The following is an 18,892-nucleotide window of genomic DNA, read 5'->3' on the forward strand; positions in this document are numbered from 1 at the left end:
TCCAGCTGGGGCGGGGCTCAGATGCAAGCAACGCCTTTTGTCCTCTTCGCTCCTCCGTAGTGACGAGTTTGTTACGGTGTTGCAAAAATCCCGGCTTCGAACTGTAGACTTCCGGTGCCTCTCCTCTCCCTCTGAACTTAAGTGCAGCATCTGCGGGCCGGGGCGAGTCCACGCGGTGTAGTCCCTGCTGGAACTCACCGCACGGGTAACGAGGAGAAGTTGGTTAAGGGACTGGTGATTTTAACTCTGCTGGAGTCGACTTGGTTGCTGAGTTCGCGCCCATTTCACTCTTGGTGTGGTCCGAGACGGGATTTCAGAAAGCGGGCTGGGATCACGTATTAACCTTGGGTCCACCCCTGGTACCCGGGTGAGTGGCCGTGGTGCCTTGCGGAGTGGGAGAAACGAAGTCACGCTGGCTGGGGACGCGGCATAGGAGCTTGCTTTGGGAAGCTCTGTTTCTTAACCACTTTTCTGCTCCAGCAGCTGCTTCTAAGTAAATTTCTGCTCAGCCATGTCGCCGGCTCCAGCTGCAACCCAGGCTCCTGTGTCGGTCTCCCTGTTTGACCTCAGCACGGATGCTCCGGTCCTTCAGGGCCTGCGCCTGGTGAGCCACTTTCCCGAGGAGGCCTTGGCCCAGTCTCTGCAGACTTCCTGTCCAGGTATCTGGGAAGATGTGGGGTGGACCTGAGAGAGATGACAGGACACTTTGGAGCTTATTGCTCCTCCAGGGAACACATTCTTACTGGTGTTTCCCAGCTTAGGAGCTCTTGTTGACATCTCCTTCCACTGGATAAAATTTATCAGCTCCCAACTGAAGTGTTTGTTTTTTACTTTTACGCTGAAGTTTGTGTATATTTTTCTTAACTGTTATGAATTTAAGGCAACATTTGTACATGTTTTCTGATTAAAAAAAAAAAAAACTTCACTCGATCGCTGGATTCTAGAACAGGCTCCTGAATTGTCTCCAAGCAAATCTCTTGCCATTGCTTATGCCTCATCACATTAACACCACTGCCTGCAAAAACACGTCACTATTCCTTGATACCACCCACATGTAACTATTCCAATCAAATCATTCCTTCTTGCTGAGTATAGAACAACTTACTGTTGGTTTCATATTACTTTAGTTTAACTGTTTTCTTATACTTAAAAAAAAAAAAAAAACAACTGCATACAGTAATTGGAAATATAAGCTAAAAAGATGGTATTGGGGAAGAGTTATTTGCACAGTTTAAAAATAATCTTAACCTTACCAGAAACCATTCACTGGTGGCTCACATGGTAAAGAATCTGCCTGCTCTGTGGGAGACCCAGGTTCGATCCTTGGGTCGGGAAGATCTGGAGAAGGGCATGGCAACCCACTTCAGTGTTCTTTCCTGGAGAATTTCATGGACAGAGGAGCCTGGTGGGCTACAGTCCATGTGATTGCAAAGAGTCAGAGAACTAAGCGACTAACACTTTCACTTTCAGGATTCCTCTAAACAATCCCTGTTGTTTATTTACACACACTGTTTATATTCATCCTATGCATATCTTTTCAGAAGCATATTTATTCTATAAAGTGATTGCTGTGTCATTTATTTCATGATTACTAGATTGTTAAATTCTTTGAAGGCAATGACATGCTATCTCTCTCATTTGTATCTTCTGCTTTGTGTATCAGACACTGAGTGTAATCCTAGATTAGTGTGGATTTGGGTCCCCATTCTACCTCTGTTTACCCTCCCCTTTTTTAGGTTCAGAGGAGCAAATAAGCCCAGAAAGAAGACCATTCCAGGGAGCTCTGGATATTTCAGAGAAGTTGTTTTGTTCAACCTGTGACCAAGTCTTCCAGAACCACCAGGAACAGGTAAAAGACCAGGTGCAGAGCTAAATGTGGAAGCAAAAATGTCATGGTTGGGGTAAAGAGGTAGAAATTTGTCTTTAATGAAGGTCTACATTTTAAGTAAGGAAGTTAGTATTACCTGGTCATACTTGGTGGAGTTCTTTTTTAGGTCTCGGGTACCATAGAAGGCTGGGTCAGGCATATTTCCACATTGTTCTTCCCTCTTTGCCTCATACCAGAGGGAACATTACAAGCTTGACTGGCATCGGTTTAACCTAAAGCAGCGTCTCAAGGACAAGCCTCTCCTGTCTGCCCTGGACTTTGAAAAGCAGAGTTCGACAGGTGATGACTGGTGGGAGAGCATGTGCGAAGCAGTCATGGGGATGGAGAAAGACCCTAGTTGAGGAGCTTGAAGAAAGGTCAGAGATGGGGCACCAAGCTTTCGTATCTTTCGTTGTTCTCAGGCGATCTTTCCAGCATCTCAGGATCAGAAGACTCAGACTCAGACAGTGAGGAGGACCTGCAGATACTGGATGAGGAGAGGGCTGACTTGGAGAAGCCTATGCGACCCCAAGGCTTCCACCCGCATCGGGTTCTTTTCCAGAATGCCCAGGGCCAGTTTCTTTATGCCTATCGCTGTGTCCTAGGCCCTCGCCACGCAAGTGCCAGCACATATTGTGTGGTCAGTCCCAGCCTTCTGTACACTCAGCCTAGATTTCCCCTCAGCACAGTCTGTTTCTCACTTCTTCCCTTCCTTCCTCTTCGGGGTGGGTGTCACGCTTGATGGCACAGTCGAACTGGCCTGAATCTTAGAAGGGTCAAGTGCAGTGGAATTCAATTTGGAAATAGAAGGATCTAGGTTGGAATTGTGGTTCTCCTACTTGGTCTTAACTACCTCTGCAAACCTCTAACTTTCTTATTTATAAAATGGAGACAAGCATGGAGCTGTTACATCAAAAGAGATGGTGCCTGTGAATCACGTAGCACTGGCACTTGTTTCTTATTCCCAGTAAGTGCCACAGAGATGTTTGTGCTGCTCCTGTGTCTCCAGGTGCCCCTTGAAGAATCAGAACTGCTGCTTCAGAACCTGCAGAGTGGAGGTCCCAGGGACTGTGTGGTGCTCATGGCTGCTGCTGGGCACTTTGCTGGTGCCATTTTCCAAGGGTGAGAGGGTGCTGCATGGGGCAAGGATGGAATGGAATGGATCCTTTTAGCCTGGGAGTACCATCTGATTTCCAGTACTAAGTCTGTGCTGTCTACAGACGAGAAGTGTTGACACACAAAACCTTTCACCGCTACACAGTGCGGGCCAAGCGGGGCACAGCCCAGGGGCTTCGGGATGCCCGGGGTGCAGCTGCTCACTCTGCTGGGGCCAGTCTGAGGCGCTACAATGAAGCCGCACTCTATAAGGTGAGTTACGTGCCCAGGTCTGGTGTGTCTCTAATCCCCACTTCTCTCCTCTTGATTGATTAAATGGTATAGCAGGGAGGCTGGCTCCTGTGTTCCTGTCTTTGTTCTTTCTGGGTAGATGAAGGTAGAATGGGGTGGATGCCCAGGAGTCTTAATCCTCTCATTCTCCACTCCCCATTCCCTACACGTCATCTGTACGTCAGTTTTTGGTCGGAGGTTTAAAAGTAGCAAGTGAAGAATTACAGAGCTGAGTTACTGTCTTCTCTAGGACGTTCGTGACCTGCTGGCAGGGCCAGCCTGGGCTAAGGCACTGGAGGAGGCTGGGACAATACTTCTGCGTGCCCCCCGCTCTGGCCGGTCCTTGTTCTTCGGGGGCCGTGAGGCTCCCCTGTGCCGGGGAGATCCCCGACTTTGGGATATCCCCCTCGCTACCCGAAGACCCACCTTTCAAGAGCTACAGCGTGTAGTCCATAAGCTGACCACGTTACACATCCATGGTGAGCTTTCCTTCTAGATCCCCATACTTCCTAAATGTTCCACCCGGGCCTCGGGTTCTCATTCGTGCATCCAGATGGTTTTCTAGCCCTCGGACTGCAGTCTGATGCCATTTTCGTTGACAGAAACCTGAGCTGGCTTCTCCTCAGCTAAGTCTGTTGTTTTATGGCAGGAGAAGACCCCCGGGAGACAAGCAGGTTGGATTTACCTCAGACACACAGGAAGAGAGTGAGAGAAAGGAAGGTTATCGAGGAAGAAAGCAAAGTCCCCAGTGATGAAAATGAGGCACTCGGGCAGAACAAGGAAGCTCCCACACAGGGTTTGCACACCACCTGGCAATTGTCAGGTCTCTCTCTGGGGGGATGTCTGTCCTAGAAATGCAGTGGTAAATCTCCTGCTGTCATAACTTTACCCACTTCCCTATTTATAGGTAAGCCCTTACACACTAACCCCGCCGCCCCGCCTCCCACACACACAGACACATCTGTTCAGTACGTGGTAGCAATTACTGAAATATGTTTTGTGATTTTTCCAAATTTCCTATCATCACTTTTGATCACTGATGTATCTCTAGTTCTTAGGAAAGTCTTAGCATGAAGTCGATGCTGGCACATGTGTTGTGTGGATCTTAACATAATTTACTTGCCTTCTTGGGTGCACTGGTTTGGAGCTAGGGGTTGCTTCCCATGCTGCAGACTATCACCTGCATGGCTGTCAACTGCTCCATGCTCCTCTGTTTTGACTACCCTAAGGCTGTTATGGGAATGTCCAGGGACTCTCGTCCCTGAATAGCTTCTTCTGGGCCTGCCCTGGGGCTGTGAGCCTCATTTCTTCACATGATACTAATGGCTTCAGCTCCTGATATACTACTTTATCTTGGTTGACAAAATACAAACAATTTTATTTCAAGTGATCTGGATTATCTCTCTGTGTACATTCTTAGGCATCTGGGGCAGCCCACACCCTTCTACCCTCTTCTTATTCCTGAGATGGATCTAACATAGCAACTTTTTTCCCCTAGGATCAGAATCAGAAGGAGGAGATGGCTCCCAGGTAGAGTTGGAGCTAGTAGAGGTGACACTGGGAACGCTGGATCTTCGTGAGTTTGACGTATTTCCCAAGCAAAGGAGGAGAAAAAGGAATAAGAGGGAGAGAAAGCAAGACCTGGAGTCTGGGGCACAAATGACTCTTTCCCAGCAACCAAAGGAAGATGAGGCCCTTTCAGGGTCAGCCCCTTTGCGGCCTCCCTTGGATGAGGCCACGTCCCCCTGTCAGTCGGAGCTCTGGGATGTGCTTCTAGCTGCTTGCCGAGCTGGAGATGTGGGGATGCTGAAGGACCGACTCACTGCCAGCCCCCTACACCCTGGAGTTCTGCCTCTGCTCAGTGCCCCCTTGGGCTCCAGTGGCTTCACTCTCCTGCACGCAGCAGCCGCAGCTGGGAGAGGCTCAGTGGTTCGCCTGCTGCTGGAGGCAGGTGCGGACCCCACTGTGCAGTAAGTGAAGTCCTCATGCCGATCTCCGCTAGGGTACAGAGGATGATCTGGACGCTAATCTTGGCCTTGCTTAATTAACAGTATTTCCCTTGGTCTGCTTGGGCAATGTTGGGAGGTGCAGCAGGCAAACTGAACCTGTCTGGGGGGTTTTCGCACTTAGGGATTCCCGAGCTCGGCCACCGTATACAGTTGCAGCTGACAGATCGACACGCAATGAGTTCCGGAGGTTCATGGAGAAGAATCCAGATGCTTATGATTACAGCAAAGCTCAGGTCAGCTGAAGAAGGAAGCAGCAGAATGGGAAGGCATCAGAGATGCTGGCTAGATCTTTTCTACTCTCCTACAGTCTTATCAAGGATAGTTTGTACAGATCTTTACCTTATGCTTTCCCGGAAATCCTCCAGGTGCCGGGGCCGCTAACAGCAGAAATGGAGGCACGGCAGGCCACTCGGAGAAGGGAGCAGAAGGCAGCCCGGCGGCACCGGGAGGAACAGCAGCGGAAGCAGCAGGAGCAGGAGAAGCAGGAGCAAGAAGAGCAGCAGCGATTTGCTGCCCTCAGCGACCGGGAGAAGGTGAGGCTGGGGGTTCTTCCTTCCACAGCAACACTTCCCCAGAGGTCTGATCCCTTCCCTGGTGTGCAGCCATCACTTCTTGGACACACTCTCCACCACTGAGGCCTTGTACTTAACACAGCTTCTCTTCCCCTCAGAGAGCTCTGGCTGCAGAGCGCAGACTAGCTGCCCAGTTGGGAGCCCTCAACCCTCAGACCCCCGACCCTGCCATCACCGTCAGCAATATTCCGTAAGTGGAGGGGGCAGGTGTGGGGGGTGGGCTGTGATGTGGGCGGGGCCATTCTGTACAAGTAGAGCAAGTGCTGCTCTGTGTTCAGAAAGGCTGTTGAAGGGATTTGAGATGTTTTGGGAACCTCTGGAATAAAAACAGAAGTGACAGGGTGGGAGGGGAAAGCTTGGATTGAAATGTTTCTGGGATTCCTCTCCAGCCATTTTCTCCCTCTTATTCAGACGCTGCTGGAGTTGTGGGATGTCTCTCCAAGGCCTTGTTCCTTTTCACTACCTTGACTTCTCTTTCTGCTCCACACGCTGCCTACGGGATCATCGCTGTCAGGCTGGGAAGCCCTCTTCCTGATCTCTTAAAGCTCCACCTGGGGCCAGTGCTAGGCCCTGAGAGGGCACAGTCCCACTGGCCCTAGGCTGCTTCTTCCCCCACAGAACCACAGAGTGTTTGGAAGATTAGGGTGAAGACATTCAGGAACCAGGGCAAAGACAGGGCCACAGAGGTGTGTGGAGCTGGTACTGTCTCTGGAACTTTAATCACAATAAAGTTTGGCAAGGAAACTGCACTCATACTTCCATTCAGGCCCATGGCCTTTGTTTCCTTACGGTCACCATGGCTAGCATGAAGGGATCCTGCCCACTGCTCTTGTCCCAGGTCCAAGGATTACCTTTCTTTCAGTGCCCACTTAACTCCATTGGTTCAGAGGCACTTGAGAGGGAATAGACGTACGTCCTGTGCTTGGTGCTATTGAGGATGGGCCTATCCAGGAACTGGATTTGGGGCTGAGGAGGCACATTTTCTAGCTCCAGCAATGTGATTCTGTTGTGGGCTCCCCTAGGAAACAGCAGGGGTCTTGGCACGTAGAGGGTCTGCTGCGGCCCCCGCTTTGTCCAGTAGCGGCCTAAGTTAAACCCATTGATCCAGACTTGGCCCTGGGGAGTAGAGGAAAAGGAAGGATCAGCTCTCAGAGGGGAAGAATTATCCCCTTGCTGGGGGGTGGGGGGGCTCCTAATCAGAGGAATAATTTGTGCTCTCCCTTCTTCCATGGTTTTCCCCTCTTACCACCCTACCCCTCACCCCACCCCCACCATCAGCAATACCTTCGTCCATCCAGGTAGAAACAGAAATGTGTCCCCGCCTGAGTTTAAAATTGGGAAGGTGGTAGAGTAGAAGGTGGGGCCAGAGGGGGTCTGAGGATGTGAGTGTTTCAGCGGCTGGATGGGAAACCACCCTTTGACAAGATTATCAACTTTCAGGGGGAACATCAGCCACTGGGTAAGGATTGTCTGCCCCAGAATTGGTGGCTGTAACAGGCCCTGTGAAGAAGGCAAATGAAAATTTATCATTCACTAAGTACTAAGGCCAGACTACTGCTACTCAAGCCCTGGAATGCACCTAGTGGCCATGTCCAGATCCCTCACCAGCTGCTGCTTTGCTCTCTAAGCCCTAAGGCTATAGCTCTTCCTTTAGGCCCTTATCTTTTCTAGGGAGTTCAGTAAAGAGTATGGGGGCGAGGGAGAGGGCAAAGCGAGCTCACCTTGAAGTCACTGCTGTTAGACCCAAAACTGAGCCTCCCCATGTTCTCCAGCAGGACATCCAGTGTGGCCCCTATTTTCCCCATCAAAAATAGGTTATGTTTCATGTTTCGTTCCAAAACACCCTGAAACACCTGTGGATGAGAGGATCTGTGAAAGGGAGTGGCTCAGCATCTAGCTTGTGGCCACCACCCAGGAAGCTACATTGGGACACTATTATTTAGAGGGCAAAAAGAATGAAGCCCTTCTGTCAGTTCCTTCTAGAACCTTATCCTTTGTCAAACTCTTCCTCATCCCACCTTATCCTCTGCAAATGTGAGCAGGCAATGGGAAAAGGTAGATACCAGAAACTTTGCTGGGGAGGAAAGGAAATGGGCTCACAGGTCGCCTGGAATTAGGTCCTCACCCCATCCACCATCACGTAGGCACGGTCATGGACTCCATTGTTAGGTACCCAGAGTTGTGTTGGCTCAGAAACAGTATGGGGCAGATAGGTCCGATACAACATATAGCCATGGACCTAGGTGTGGAAGAACGAGTAAATAAGATGTGCTGAGAGACAAGAAAGGATACTGTGGGGAAGATGCATAACTGAGGGGACCCTTGGTATAGCTGTTGGTGGATTATGCTTTACCTGGTTGACAGCCTCAAAGGTCATTGGCAAGACTGAATGGATGGGCCCTTGGGGGCATAGGAAGTCTAAGAAATCCAGCAAATTCCCATCCTATTAGAATAAGGAGAAAGTATCAGAATATAAGGGAACTTTCAGAATAGAGGGCAGGACAGGCTGGGCAGAATCAGATAATAATGGAGAGGAGCTTACCAGGTGTAGGTTCAAAGGTCCAAGTGTCATCTTGGGGCTGGGGGGAGGTAAAGGTCCCAAGGGAACTTCCTGGAACTGAGCCCAAATTCTCTCAGGAGCCATAGGAAAAGCACACAAAGAAACCCTATTCCAAGACCCTAGTGCAGGGTTCTTAACCGGGGGTCCAGGGAAGGGCTTCAGGGGTCATAAAGATTCTCTAATATTGCATGTATTTGTATCTCCCCAGGAAGTCCCATCTGAGTAAGTGAGAAATGCTGCAATAGGCTGCTCAGAGGGTTTTGTGGTCCAGACAACAATCACTGACTTAATGGGACCCCTTTACAAACAATTTGGGCACCCCTCCCCCTAAATTAGTAAAAGCCTTTGGCGCTTAATGAAGTGGTAGGGCACCTTGCTGATGACATTTCGAATAGCAAAAAGCTTGGGTGTGGGGTCCCCTGCTTCGGATATGGGTGCATCGTAGTCATAGCTGGTAGTAATTGGAAGAAAGCGTCCCTTCTCATCAGCACCTAGTCAAATCAATTTAATTAATTCAATGCATCTTTCAGATGATAGGCCTAAGCAAAGAAATTCATGCAGAGAATTTTGCTCTCAGAAGGGGCAGTGGTAGCCATATCCAGCTTCTAGACATCCTAATTCACGCATTCCTCAGACTCTTAATTCCTTGCTGCCTCCCTGCCTCCACCCCAGAGACTGTCTAGACTCACCATTCCAGTATCCAAAGTTGGTACCTCCGTGGAACATGTACCTGAAGTGGGGGAGAGTGGGGAGAAAGGTAGAAGCTGACCCATTGAATCTTAACCTTCATCCCCAACACCCAGTTACAGATTTCATGTTGGCCCCAGTGCTTCCCAATTACATGTTCACACTGGCTCCCAACTTGAGCATTTTCTCTAGTCCTTTGGTTACAGCTGGAATGGAGCGTGTGGAGTGATTCTGGCCCCAGTAATCCAGCCAGCCTGTGTAGTACTCAGAGTTTACCTAGAGCGTGAAGTGAAAGGAGCTGTGAGGAAGATGGGACCTGAGCACCACCCATTCCCCACGCTGCCTCTTGCTTTGATTGGCCTCCCCTCTGGCTCCTCACCAGGGGCCCGCGGGGTTCATACTTCCGAAGCAGGCCAAAGATCTTGGTCATGTTGTCAGCTGCAGAAAGGAGGCAAAGGTGCAAGGTAAGCAACATGAAACAGGTGCCCCTTCCCCAGACTTCATTCTGAACCCTTGCTTGGGAGACCTGGGCCAAAATCTACAGTGGTATAGAGTCCCTGGAGGGAGCCACATTTGAGTCCTTCAGGTCCATCTGTGGTGAAGAGCAAGATCCTGTCTCCAAGCAGCGCTCGAAAGAGCCCAGCTAGGTGCCTCATGTAGCTCACGTCGCAGGCTCTGTAGCTACCATATTCATTCTCCACCTGCCAGGGGAAAGGAAAAGTGGAGGTCAGCTCTGAGATGGAGAAATTAAGGCCACTGGCACCTCCTTCCCCTAGCCCAGTCAACTTTCCACTGGTACCTGAATGCTAATGATGTTGCCCCCATTGTGGTAGAGCCATGGATATATCCTGGGCAGCAAGACCTTGAACCAGGAGTCCACTGCGGCAAGGAAGTCTAAAGGAAGGGGCAGTGCTCTGCTGGTTAGGGCACTGCCACCTCCTTGGCCCCCACCCCTAACATCAGTGCTAGCATCTTGAGTGCCTCCTGAACTCGGGGAAGCACTGTGTATCATCCCACTTGTCCATAACTCCATCTGGGAAGCAGTGACTTGTCAGAGGAAACTCTGAATCCTAAGCACTTGTATATTTGCATGGCAATGAAATTTGAGCATAGGAAACAAAGCAGTATTTCTTGAGAATTCACTTTTCAAATGTCAGAAAAAAATGTTAAAACACATCACATGGAGCTATTACATAACCATATATAATACTTGAGATCGCTATGATGTAGCATACACGTGTGTGTGCCTGTGTGCTCAGTCACTTCTGATTCTTTGTGACCCCATGGACTCTAGGGATTACAGGCTCCAACCAGACTCAGGTATGGGAATTCACAAAATTGTAGAATATCTGACCTGCACCCTGATGGAACTGCCAGTCCAGGACATTAAGTCAGCAAATGAAAGATCATTATATGAGGTGGCATGCCTTCAATTCTCAACTCCTGTTGGTGATTTTTGTTGACTCACCCTCAGGGTCTTCATGCATGACCTCTGCCTCCTTACCTAGGTGACTCCAACTCAGGCTTCAGGACTCAACTTACATTTCACTTCCCCAAGAAAACCTCTGATATCCTAGATGATGGTAGATTCCCCCTGTTACACTCTCTCACATCACCTCGTACTCCCTTCTCAAGTGCTTAAGAAATTAAAATCGAGCGTGTGTGTCTGTAATTGTTTCCTGTCGGTCTCCCCTACTAGTGAGCAGGAACCTTGACTGTCAGGTTCATTGGCTGCATCCCTGTCATTGAGGACAATGCCTAGCAGATAGCAGACTCTCAAAGGTGGAGTTAATGAAAGACGTTTTAGAGGCTATCTTTATATTTTTAAAGCATTTAATTCCTTTACATTTTGTGTTCTGTATAAAGGAGGGCCAGGCTGCACTGCCTCCTTTAATCCAAGCATACACTAAATCGCATCCCTTGAATGATAAAATTTTAACATGACCAGAACTATTGTTTTTCCCCCAAATGTTGACCTTCTGCCACCGCTAGTCTTCTCTGTCTTCCCTAAGTCAGTAAATGGCAGCTCCACCTTGACTGGCTGGATACTTGATTCCTTTCTTTCCTCATCCTACCCACACTGTCCTCCCGCCACTCCGCCACTGCTCCCGTTCTCATCAAAATCTGTCAGTTGAGTCCTGTTGACCTTTATCTCCCACCTATAGCTCATTTCTGCCCTCTTCTTTGCATTTCCACCACTACCACAACCAGGAGCCATCTCTCCTCAACTACAATCACAGTCTCCCAGTTAAGTTTCTCCACCTCTACCCTTGCTCCCCTCAATCCATTTTCCACATGCAGGCTAACGTAATCTGAAAACAAATCAGATAATTTTGGTTAAACTCTTTCAGTGACTTTCTACTGTGCTTATAATAAAAGGCAAACCCCTTACAATGGTCTGAAAGGTCCTGCATTAACACTCAGTATATAGCTCCAATTTCTCATACTCCTCTCCCCTACCCGCTGTGCTTCAGCCACGCTGGCCTCACTCATGCCAGTGTTCTGTCCTACCTCTGGGCCTTAAAACATACCATACCTGGGAATTCCCTGTGGTCTAGTAGTTAGGACTCTGAGCTCTCACTGCCAAGGGGCCAGGTTCAATCCCTCATCTGAACCATGATCCCACAAGACTCACAGCGCCGCCCTCCCCCCAGAATAGCACACCATTCCTCAACCTGGTCATTCTGACTTCACTCTTCATATGCCCAGTGCTTTCCCTTTCCTAGAGTAACTGAAATGTCATCTCAGAGAAGCCTTTTCTGGCTTTCCTACCTAAAAGAGGCCCTGTTATTCACTATCTCAACTCCTTGTCCATTTTCTTGTGTAGTATTTTAAAAATAATCTTATAAAGGTTTTGGGTGTTTTGTTTTGTTTTTTTAATTAATGTGTCTTCCACACTGAGCCTGTCTGGTCCCTCAGTTCCCAGCATCCTGCTGGGCAGGATTAAAACAGTAAATAATTTGAATGAATGATCTGTTTTGGGTACCCAAATGACCCATTTTGTTATTGTTTGCTTTTTTCTGAGTCCAGTCTTTTTTTCTCTACCCACCTGGATCTGAGGTTCTCAGATGAATTTTAGGTTTTCGCAGCAACCAGGCTGGGAGACCCCCCTGAGACAAACATAATGACAACAAAAAAGTGAGTGGGCTTTGTTGTCTGAGAGTAGGATAGGGTAGGTAAGAAGGGAGGGAGTTGAGGGTAGTGATGGAAGTGGCCCTAGAGTCGGGGCACATGGGAAGCTCTGCTTCTATCCGTTCTCCAACTAACTCACCATCTCCCACTCTGCACAGATGTAAGGTCCTGGTCTCAGTATGACCAACAGGTTCGCTAAAGTTGCCTCTTTCAGAAATGCAAAGAGGTCACGGCTGCCATTAAAGTTATAGACCCCAGGCTCTGGCTCATGGTAGTTCCAGGGCACATAACTGAAAAAGGAAGAGGTTAACAGGGCCCAAGACAGGGAGAAGCCAGGGAGGCCAAGGGGCTCAGGCCTGCGGGAATCTCCAGGAAGCTGTGGGAAGGAGGTCCTGGCCCTCCCCTTTCCCACCCTTGGCAAGGAAGCCCTGGAGCTACAATCCTCATACCCAGCCGGTCTTCCTGTCCTGGTCCCCTTCTTAAGGGCAGGTAGGAGGAGCGAATCCCACCCTTCCATGGCTCTCATGAGCACTTCTTACAACTGTACTACGTTGAGGCCACTCATTCGCATCTTGAGGAGCCGGTCTGCCCAAAGCACCCGCGGTACCCGAAAGTAGTGCAGGCTGCCAGACACGTAGCGGAACGGGGCCCCATCCAGGAGGAATCTGTTATGATCCCGATCCACTACGAAAGACCGAGCGTCTGCCTGTAAGGGGAGAGACCGTGCTCACAGGGGGCTGGAGTCCGGGGTCAGCGTCTGCCAAGAGCAGAGGAGACGGAACTAGCCCTTCCCAGTATTTTGTTGTTTTCACTTTCACTCTCTCCTCCGCCAGATCTGACCCTGTCTCACCGCACCCAGCGGCTGGTTCGATTCTCCCATCCTACCTGGGGCAGCAGCAGCGTCAGGAGCGGGAGCAGCAGGAAGGGAAGGCAGAGAGGTTTCTTGGGAGCCATGGCGCTTTTGGGGCTCTTCCAGTCACAGACGGTGGTCCGGCGGTCACGTGGAGGATTCCTGGGAGAGAACCTCAGCGAGCAAGTGGGCGGAGACCACCGCAAGTTGCCAGGCGATTAGCCTGGACTTTGTCTCCAGCCTGCAGCTGCCTGATACTCTGCTGCTGCTGCTAAGTCGCTTCAGTCGTGTCCGACTCTGTGCGACCCCATAGACGGCAGCCCACCAGGCTCCCCGTCCCTGGGATTCTCCAGGCAAGAACGCTGGAGTGGGTTGTCATTTCCTTCTCCAATGCATCAAAGTGAAAAGTGAAAGTGAAGTCGCTCAGTCGTGTCTGACTCCTAGCGACCCCATGGACTGCAGCCTTCCAGGCTCCTCCATCCATGGGATTTTCCCAGGTAAGAGTACTGGAGTGGGGTGCCATTGCCTTCTCCGGCCTGCTACTCTACTAGTTTGTAAAACCCTCTATATCTTGCTACTGGTTCATGAACCAGCTTCATCAACATTACCTGGGAGCTTGTTAGAAATGCAGAGTCTCAGACCCTACCTCAGACCTGTAGAATCAGAATTTGTATTTTAACAAGATTTCTGGGTGCTCTGAGCACATTCAGGATTGAGAAGTAGTTACATTGAGAAGTCTGCTACATTGAGCCCCCTGAGGATAGGGAGAGCCTTGTCCATCCTGAATCCTCTGTTGCTATCACAGGGTTCAGTATATGGCAGGTTAAATCTAGATGAATGTCAGATCCAGGTTCAGACCCAAGGGAAACCAGAGGATATCTTCTCAGTATATGAAAGGGGAGTGGAAGTTGGGGTGGGGATCAGGCTACAAGAGGAATCTTCTTCCTAGAGAATCCTGTCCTGTTTCAATAAAAGAGACCATCTAGGCCATCCTATCATCTTTGGATGTGCGCCCCTTTCCAATTTACCCCTGCCTGGGCAAGAGACATCAAAGTTCCAAGGTTTGGAAATTTGTGAATTTCCATCACTCACTGCCTTCACAGTCCCAAGCCTGGGATGTGAAGACCAGGATAAGAATAATAGTTATTATTGTTATTTCTGCTTATGGACACTACTCAGGGCTATGCATCAAACGCTATAGTAAGCACTTCACCTCTCATTTAATCTTCAAACAACTCCATGAAGTAGATAATAATCTCCATTTACTGATGAGGTGATTGAAGGATAGAAATATTAGCCTGTTAACAAGGTCACATAACTAGTTTAGTAGCGCTGGGATTTGAATGAGGCAGTCTGGCCTCAGAGTTCATGCATTTAACTTTTGGTACTCTTACACCTATTTTACAGTTAGGGAAAGTGAGGTTCCTAGAGGCTAGTAACTTGTGCAGGTGACACAGCTAATGGGCTATTAAGATTCAGAACCCTAGTCTAGTTCAAGAGCCTGAGCTCTTAACTACTGAGACTACGGTAATAGGATACAGGCCAGAGCCCCCAAGGTTGTACTGATCAGAGCTGCAAAGGGGTGCAGGCTGCCAGCTCCCGCCCGCTCTGAGCATCCACCTCCGGGCTGGACCCCCAGTCGGCCACCCGGTGCACGGGAGGTATGACGCCTCCTACCTCTGGCATTGGGAGATGCAGGTCCTGGGGGCCTCGGGCCGAGCCCAGCTTTGCTCCCCTTTGACGTAGGTGCCTGCGTCTTGACCCCCACTGCAGGCCAGGTGTGGAACCCTCACCCGGGTCCTGGGACCCTTTCTCCCCCAGGCCTAACCCGCCCCCGGCCTCTCAGCTCCACGCCCCCGCATCGTCCTAGAGCTCATTGGTTGCTAGGATACTGCGGGCCGTTACGCCGGCGCGGACTGATGACGTATCCAATGCTTCCGGTCTCTGGCGCTTCCCTGCAGCTAAAGCCGGGTGAGTGTGGTGTTCTGGCTGGCCCACCCAGACCGAGACCCGGAGTGGGCTCAGCAAGTGGTGGGTCCGGGCCTAGCACTTCTTCCCGGAACTACCCCGTGCCCTGCCTCTGCAGCCCAGTAGGGTGTGCGAGTGAGGGGCCGCCTGAAGGTGGGCCGGGGTTGGAGGAAGTGGCCTAGGAGTCGCCGCGGGGACTGGGCCTTTTTAAGGCACCTGACCCCAGCCTTTTTGGAGCTGGCGTTGCCAGGGCTTATTTTCTCTAGGTTCGGAGACCTGGGCCTGAGCGCTCCACATTGGCCCTTTAGGGGGTCTTCTGGATTGTGCCCCGCCCATGACCTGCCATTCTTTTCCTTCCAGCATGATCTGCTGGAGCCCCAGCAACTTGCCTGAAAGAGACCACTCGACCTGGACGAACCCTTTGGCAGCTTCAGGCCGTCCTTGAGGAGGATGACTGAGACACTATGGGCCACGCGCTTTGCATCTGCTCTCGGGGAACTCTCACCATTGACCATAAGCGCTATCTCTTCATCCATAAACTGGGGGAGGGGTGAGTGTTCTGGAAATCATTTAGTCCCAAGAATTGTGGTGTTTGAAGGACAGCAGTCAGCACAGGATAGGAGCACAGAGCCTCTAATTCACCGGACAGAGCCCAGCTCCTTGGTGGTCAAGAAAGTGGATTGTGGAACCAGTCTTCCTAGAGTCACCATGTATGGCCTTGATAAAACCTAGTTGCTTTATCTGCTTATTAGAGCTAATTGTGCTTCAATGGCAGGGCTGTGAGGACTAAATGAGATAATTCGTGTCAAGTGTCTCCCCTATTGCCTGATTCATAGCACTTGATAAAGGTTGGCTGTTATTTATTTAATATTTATTGAAGCCCTGCATTAAGACCATAGGACCTAGGAAGTGACTGTGTCCTTGCTCAATGTTAATAATCTTCAGACTTCTTTTTAGAGTCACACCTTGGGAGGGTTGCTAGTAAATGGGAAAGACACCCCCCCCCCCTTCCCCTGCACTTCTCCCCAGGGAATTCCTCTGGATCCCAGCAGTATGGGAGATGACCTTGGTCCTTCACTGACCCCTTTGGCCCACAGTGGGTTCAGCTTTGTGGACCTAGTGGAGGGGTTACATGATGGACAGTTCTACGCCCTGAAGCGAATCCTGTGTCATGAGCAGCAGGACCAGGAGGAGGCCCAACGAGAAGCAGACATGCATCGCCTCTTCCATCACCCCAACATCCTTCGCCTCGTTGCTTATTGTCTGAGAGAGCGAGGCACTAAACATGAGGCCTGGCTGCTGCTACCCTTCTTCAAGGTCAGAAAGTCTCCTGGCTATGGAGGGGGTTGCAACAGAGCCGTGTGTGCCAAGGGCTATTATGAGCAGTCAAGCACATTAGGAAGCAGAAGTCATGTTCTGGTTTGAGCATTTCAGATTTGGGGTTTAAGGAACCCACCTGGGGCTGTAGGGTGTGTGGTGAAATTGCTATAGATTCTGACATAGGGAAAGAATCAGGCTCAGGGAGTGGAGGCTAAAAACATCAACTGCGGGGAAACTTGTTTTGCAGAGAGGTACGCTGTGGAATGAGATAGAAAAGCTGAAGGACAAAGGCAACTTCTTGACTGAAGAGCAAATCATTCGGCTGCTGCTGGGTATCTGCAGAGGCCTTGAGGCTATTCACGCCAAGGGTTATGCCCACAGGTCAGTGGGAGGCTCCATGCACTTGCTGGACAGAAAGGAAGAGCCTCATCAAGAGAAATGAGAGATCTCTGTGCTCTTCTCTAGGAACAGTCCCTGTGATTCTTTTGCCCCGCTAGGATCCTGGCCTTCTGGTTCAGGGACGCTCATGGGTTATTTCTACTTCCCTGCAGGGACCTGAAACCCACCAATATCTTGCTTGGCAACGAGGGGCAGCCGGTTCTAATGGACTTGGGGTCCATGAATCAAGCATGCATCCACGTGGAGGGCTCCCGCCAAGCTCTGGCCCTCCAGGTAAGAGTTTCCAGAGTCCTTTGCTCATCTCTTCCCCATCCTCAAGCCCTTCTGGTGCATGCCCCAGTTTGGTCACATGACCAAGACCTGTGCCCTGCTTCTGAGCTCTGGGGCCACTGTTCCAGGACTGGGCAGCCCAGCGGTGCACCATCTCCTACCGGGCCCCGGAGCTCTTTTCCGTGCAAAGCCACTGTGTCATCGATGAGCGGACTGATGTCTGGGTGAGGAGCGTGTGGGTGGGAGTGTGGGAGGGGAGGAGTGCTGCTCTGTAGCTGCTGTGAACTGGAGGAGCAAGTCTTTGGTTTCCAGTGCATGGGGCCCCAGGAAGCATGTATGTCCCAATCCCCCCTCGACTTCCTTCCTGGGAACTGTCACTGACACTGGACTCAGTTGCTCAGGAAGTGGTATAATCTTGTCCTTTGAGCAGGATAAGTATAACTAAATGTCAGGGCTGGAGGCAGCGGCTCAGTGCAAGATGCAGAGGCCTCAGCTAACTGGCAGTTTCTCTGGGGCCCTGGTGGTGTCACGTGACTAAAGTCAGCATACTGTAGTCTCCTTTCACTACAGAATGAAAGAGAGATGACTCCATTGGTCCCCTTCCAAGGAATAACCAAGTTATGCTTAGTCCCTAGGTTGTGTGCTATATGCCATGATGTTTGGGGAAGGCCCTTACGACATGGTGTTCCAGAAGGGTGACAGCGTGGCCCTTGCAGTGCAGAACCAACTTAGCATCCCGCAGAGCCCCAGGTGAGCTCTGAAAGGAGCAGGGGCACTTCAGGCTCCTCCCTTCCATTTGCAGGAGTCAGAGCACAGGGGGCGGCCGCCCTCCTCACCCTCCCCTCCTCCTTCTGCAGGTATTCTTCAGCCTTGCGGCAGCTGCTGACCTCAATGATGACCGTGGACCCTCAGCAGCGCCCTCACATTCCTCTGCTCCTGAGTCAGTTGGAGGTGCTGCAGCCCCCGGCTCGAGACGAGCACACTACCCACATCTGAACAAACCTGTGGCCACGTTGAGAAGGTGGCCCCTGTGCCTTGGCAAGGAGCTGCCCGCCCTCCGTAGAATCTCCATCCATTCAGTTCAGGACCGCGCCCCTGTCACTGGGGGCAGCTGGGGGCTGGGACAGTTTGCTCAGTCTTCTGTCTCTGATTCTGCTGTCTCACCCCCAAGAGCAGTAACTGGACTGGAGGCCTGCCTGGGTCACGGTGGGGGATGGGGAGAGGGGAACTGATAGAATATAGTCAAGGCTCTGAGCAGGACTGCTGAGCATACATCATGATCTGCTTCCAAATCTGGGGGCAGGAGAATGTATAAAACAAGAATAAAGTGAAAGCAGCTTGGTGTGATCTCAGTCTCGTTGTTCCTGGAGTGAGAGGAGGTGCAGGGCGCCCAAAGGCTGGCTGCCTTTTCCCGGGGAGAGCCTGGGGAGAAGAGGGACTGGCGAAGCCTCGGGGGTGGCGTGACCATCCCTCCACATTGGGAGGCAGGTGTCCCTACCTTAGGTCTGGCTGGTGGGGGAGTGGGCACTTCTTCTCCTAGCTTGTCTTAGTCAAAAACTTCAAACTGCCCTGGCCTGAGCTGGTTTCTATGCCAAGAACTGGGCCAAGGGCCCCCTTAAAGCACCCTCACCTCATTCTTTCTTCATACCCATGGCTGGGTAGCTTAGTCAGAGCAGCTGAGCTGGTTTTCCAGGAAGGGGTTCTGGGTGGAGACACCTGAGGAAGCTTTGGGACAACCACACAACTGGTTTCCAGCCTCTGCCTAGGGGCAAGGGGAGTGGAAGTGGTGGACATTTTAGTCCAGAATCTCTCCCAGATGGTTCTGGTTCACACATGGTTAATGATTAATGGGGCCTGTGTGGTGTGGCAGTA

General features: G+C 50.8%; 3 protein-coding genes across 17 annotated transcripts; 2 read left to right on the forward strand and 1 right to left on the reverse strand.

Annotated features, from left to right (window-relative positions):
* The first annotated feature begins 51 nt into the window (after positions 1-51).
* ANKZF1 (ankyrin repeat and zinc finger domain containing 1) lies at positions 52-6,589 on the forward strand. Of its 7 annotated transcripts, none has more exons than XR_003506254.1 (14): positions 54-367; positions 484-659; positions 1,737-1,849; positions 2,065-2,167; positions 2,290-2,507; positions 2,877-2,989; positions 3,088-3,235; positions 3,504-3,732; positions 3,903-4,076; positions 4,752-5,204; positions 5,384-5,495; positions 5,628-5,795; positions 5,933-6,024; positions 6,246-6,589. XR_003506254.1 is itself a non-coding variant. In XM_027513870.1 (14 exons), exons 2-14 carry the CDS (start codon positions 512-514, stop codon positions 6,367-6,369), a joined length of 2,214 nt encoding a protein of 737 aa, XP_027369671.1. In that variant the 5' UTR covers positions 64-367; positions 481-511; the 3' UTR covers positions 6,370-6,589. The 7 variants fall into 7 exon arrangements, 5 of the variants coding, with proteins under 5 accessions (XP_027369671.1, XP_027369663.1, XP_027369692.1 ...); XM_027513870.1 differs by having other exon boundaries at positions 64-367; positions 481-659; positions 4,752-5,223; XM_027513862.1 differs by having other exon boundaries at positions 64-367; positions 4,752-5,223.
* Positions 4,611-14,905, reverse strand: GLB1L (galactosidase beta 1 like). Of its 4 annotated transcripts, XM_027513915.1 has the most exons (18): positions 14,741-14,905; positions 13,099-13,225; positions 12,753-12,919; positions 12,353-12,503; positions 12,131-12,191; positions 9,881-9,975; positions 9,608-9,782; positions 9,461-9,519; positions 9,236-9,357; positions 9,084-9,124; positions 8,767-8,885; positions 8,377-8,451; positions 8,188-8,277; positions 7,960-8,073; positions 7,556-7,687; positions 7,119-7,334; positions 5,602-6,950; positions 4,611-5,500 (listed from the first exon to the last, which is right to left on the reverse strand). In XM_027513915.1, exons 2-17 carry the CDS (start codon positions 13,165-13,167, stop codon positions 6,693-6,695), a joined length of 1,944 nt encoding a protein of 647 aa, XP_027369716.1. In that variant the 5' UTR covers positions 13,168-13,225; positions 14,741-14,905; the 3' UTR covers positions 4,611-5,500; positions 5,602-6,692. The 4 variants fall into 4 exon arrangements, with proteins under 4 accessions (XP_027369716.1, XP_027369740.1, XP_027369725.1 ...); XM_027513932.1 differs by lacking the exons at positions 4,611-5,500; positions 7,119-7,334 and having other exon boundaries at positions 6,526-6,950; XM_027513939.1 differs by lacking the exons at positions 4,611-5,500; positions 12,353-12,503; positions 12,753-12,919 and having other exon boundaries at positions 6,524-6,950; positions 14,741-14,845.
* Positions 14,906-14,944: 39 nt separating this feature from the next.
* On the forward strand, positions 14,945-18,367 carry STK16 (serine/threonine kinase 16). Of its 6 annotated transcripts, none has more exons than XM_027513976.1 (8): positions 14,945-15,034; positions 15,392-15,581; positions 16,061-16,348; positions 16,599-16,732; positions 16,903-17,023; positions 17,149-17,244; positions 17,649-17,770; positions 17,878-18,367. In XM_027513976.1, the coding sequence occupies exons 3-8, from the start codon at positions 16,085-16,087 to the stop codon at positions 18,014-18,016; spliced, it is 876 nt and encodes a 291-aa protein (XP_027369777.1). In that variant the 5' UTR covers positions 14,945-15,034; positions 15,392-15,581; positions 16,061-16,084; the 3' UTR covers positions 18,017-18,367. The 6 variants fall into 6 exon arrangements, with proteins under 6 accessions (XP_027369777.1, XP_027369757.1, XP_027369796.1 ...); XM_027513956.1 differs by having other exon boundaries at positions 16,129-16,348; XM_027513968.1 differs by having other exon boundaries at positions 15,031-15,094; positions 16,129-16,348.
* The last annotated feature ends 525 nt before the right edge of the window (positions 18,368-18,892 follow it).

Source organism: Bos indicus x Bos taurus, chromosome 2 (assembly GCF_003369695.1).
Source record: "Bos indicus x Bos taurus breed Angus x Brahman F1 hybrid chromosome 2, Bos_hybrid_MaternalHap_v2.0, whole genome shotgun sequence".
Classification (NCBI taxonomy): Eukaryota; Metazoa; Chordata; class Mammalia; order Artiodactyla; family Bovidae; genus Bos; species Bos indicus x Bos taurus.

What these genes read in the sequence shown, in the direction of transcription:
- ANKZF1 (XM_027513870.1), top strand. Translation starts at nt 512, where the DNA reads ATGTCGCCGGCTCCAGCTGCAACCCAGGCTCCTGTGTCGGTCTCCCTG. An exon ending in GTGCCAGCACATATTGTGTG is followed by an intron (nt 2,508 to 2,876) that starts GTCAGTCCCAGC and finishes CTGTGTCTCCAG; the next exon opens with GTGCCCCTTGAAGAATCAGA. An exon ending in GGTGCGGACCCCACTGTGCA is followed by an intron (nt 5,224 to 5,383) that starts GTAAGTGAAGTC and finishes TTTCGCACTTAG; the next exon opens with GGATTCCCGAGCTCGGCCAC.
- GLB1L (XM_027513915.1), bottom strand. Translation starts at nt 13,167, where the DNA reads ATGGCTCCCAAGAAACCTCTCTGCCTTCCCTTCCTGCTGCTCCCGCTC. An exon ending in TGACGCTGCTGCTGCCCCAG is followed by an intron (nt 12,920 to 13,098) that starts GTAGGATGGGAG and finishes CTCCCCTTACAG; the next exon opens with GCAGACGCTCGGTCTTTCGT. An exon ending in CCTTTGAGGCTGTCAACCAG is followed by an intron (nt 8,074 to 8,187) that starts GTAAAGCATAAT and finishes TTCCACACCTAG; the next exon opens with GTCCATGGCTATATGTTGTA.
- STK16 (XM_027513956.1), top strand. Translation starts at nt 15,496, where the DNA reads ATGGGCCACGCGCTTTGCATCTGCTCTCGGGGAACTCTCACCATTGAC. An exon ending in TGCTGCTACCCTTCTTCAAG is followed by an intron (nt 16,349 to 16,598) that starts GTCAGAAAGTCT and finishes CTTGTTTTGCAG; the next exon opens with AGAGGTACGCTGTGGAATGA. An exon ending in AGCATCCCGCAGAGCCCCAG is followed by an intron (nt 17,771 to 17,877) that starts GTGAGCTCTGAA and finishes CTCCTTCTGCAG; the next exon opens with GTATTCTTCAGCCTTGCGGC.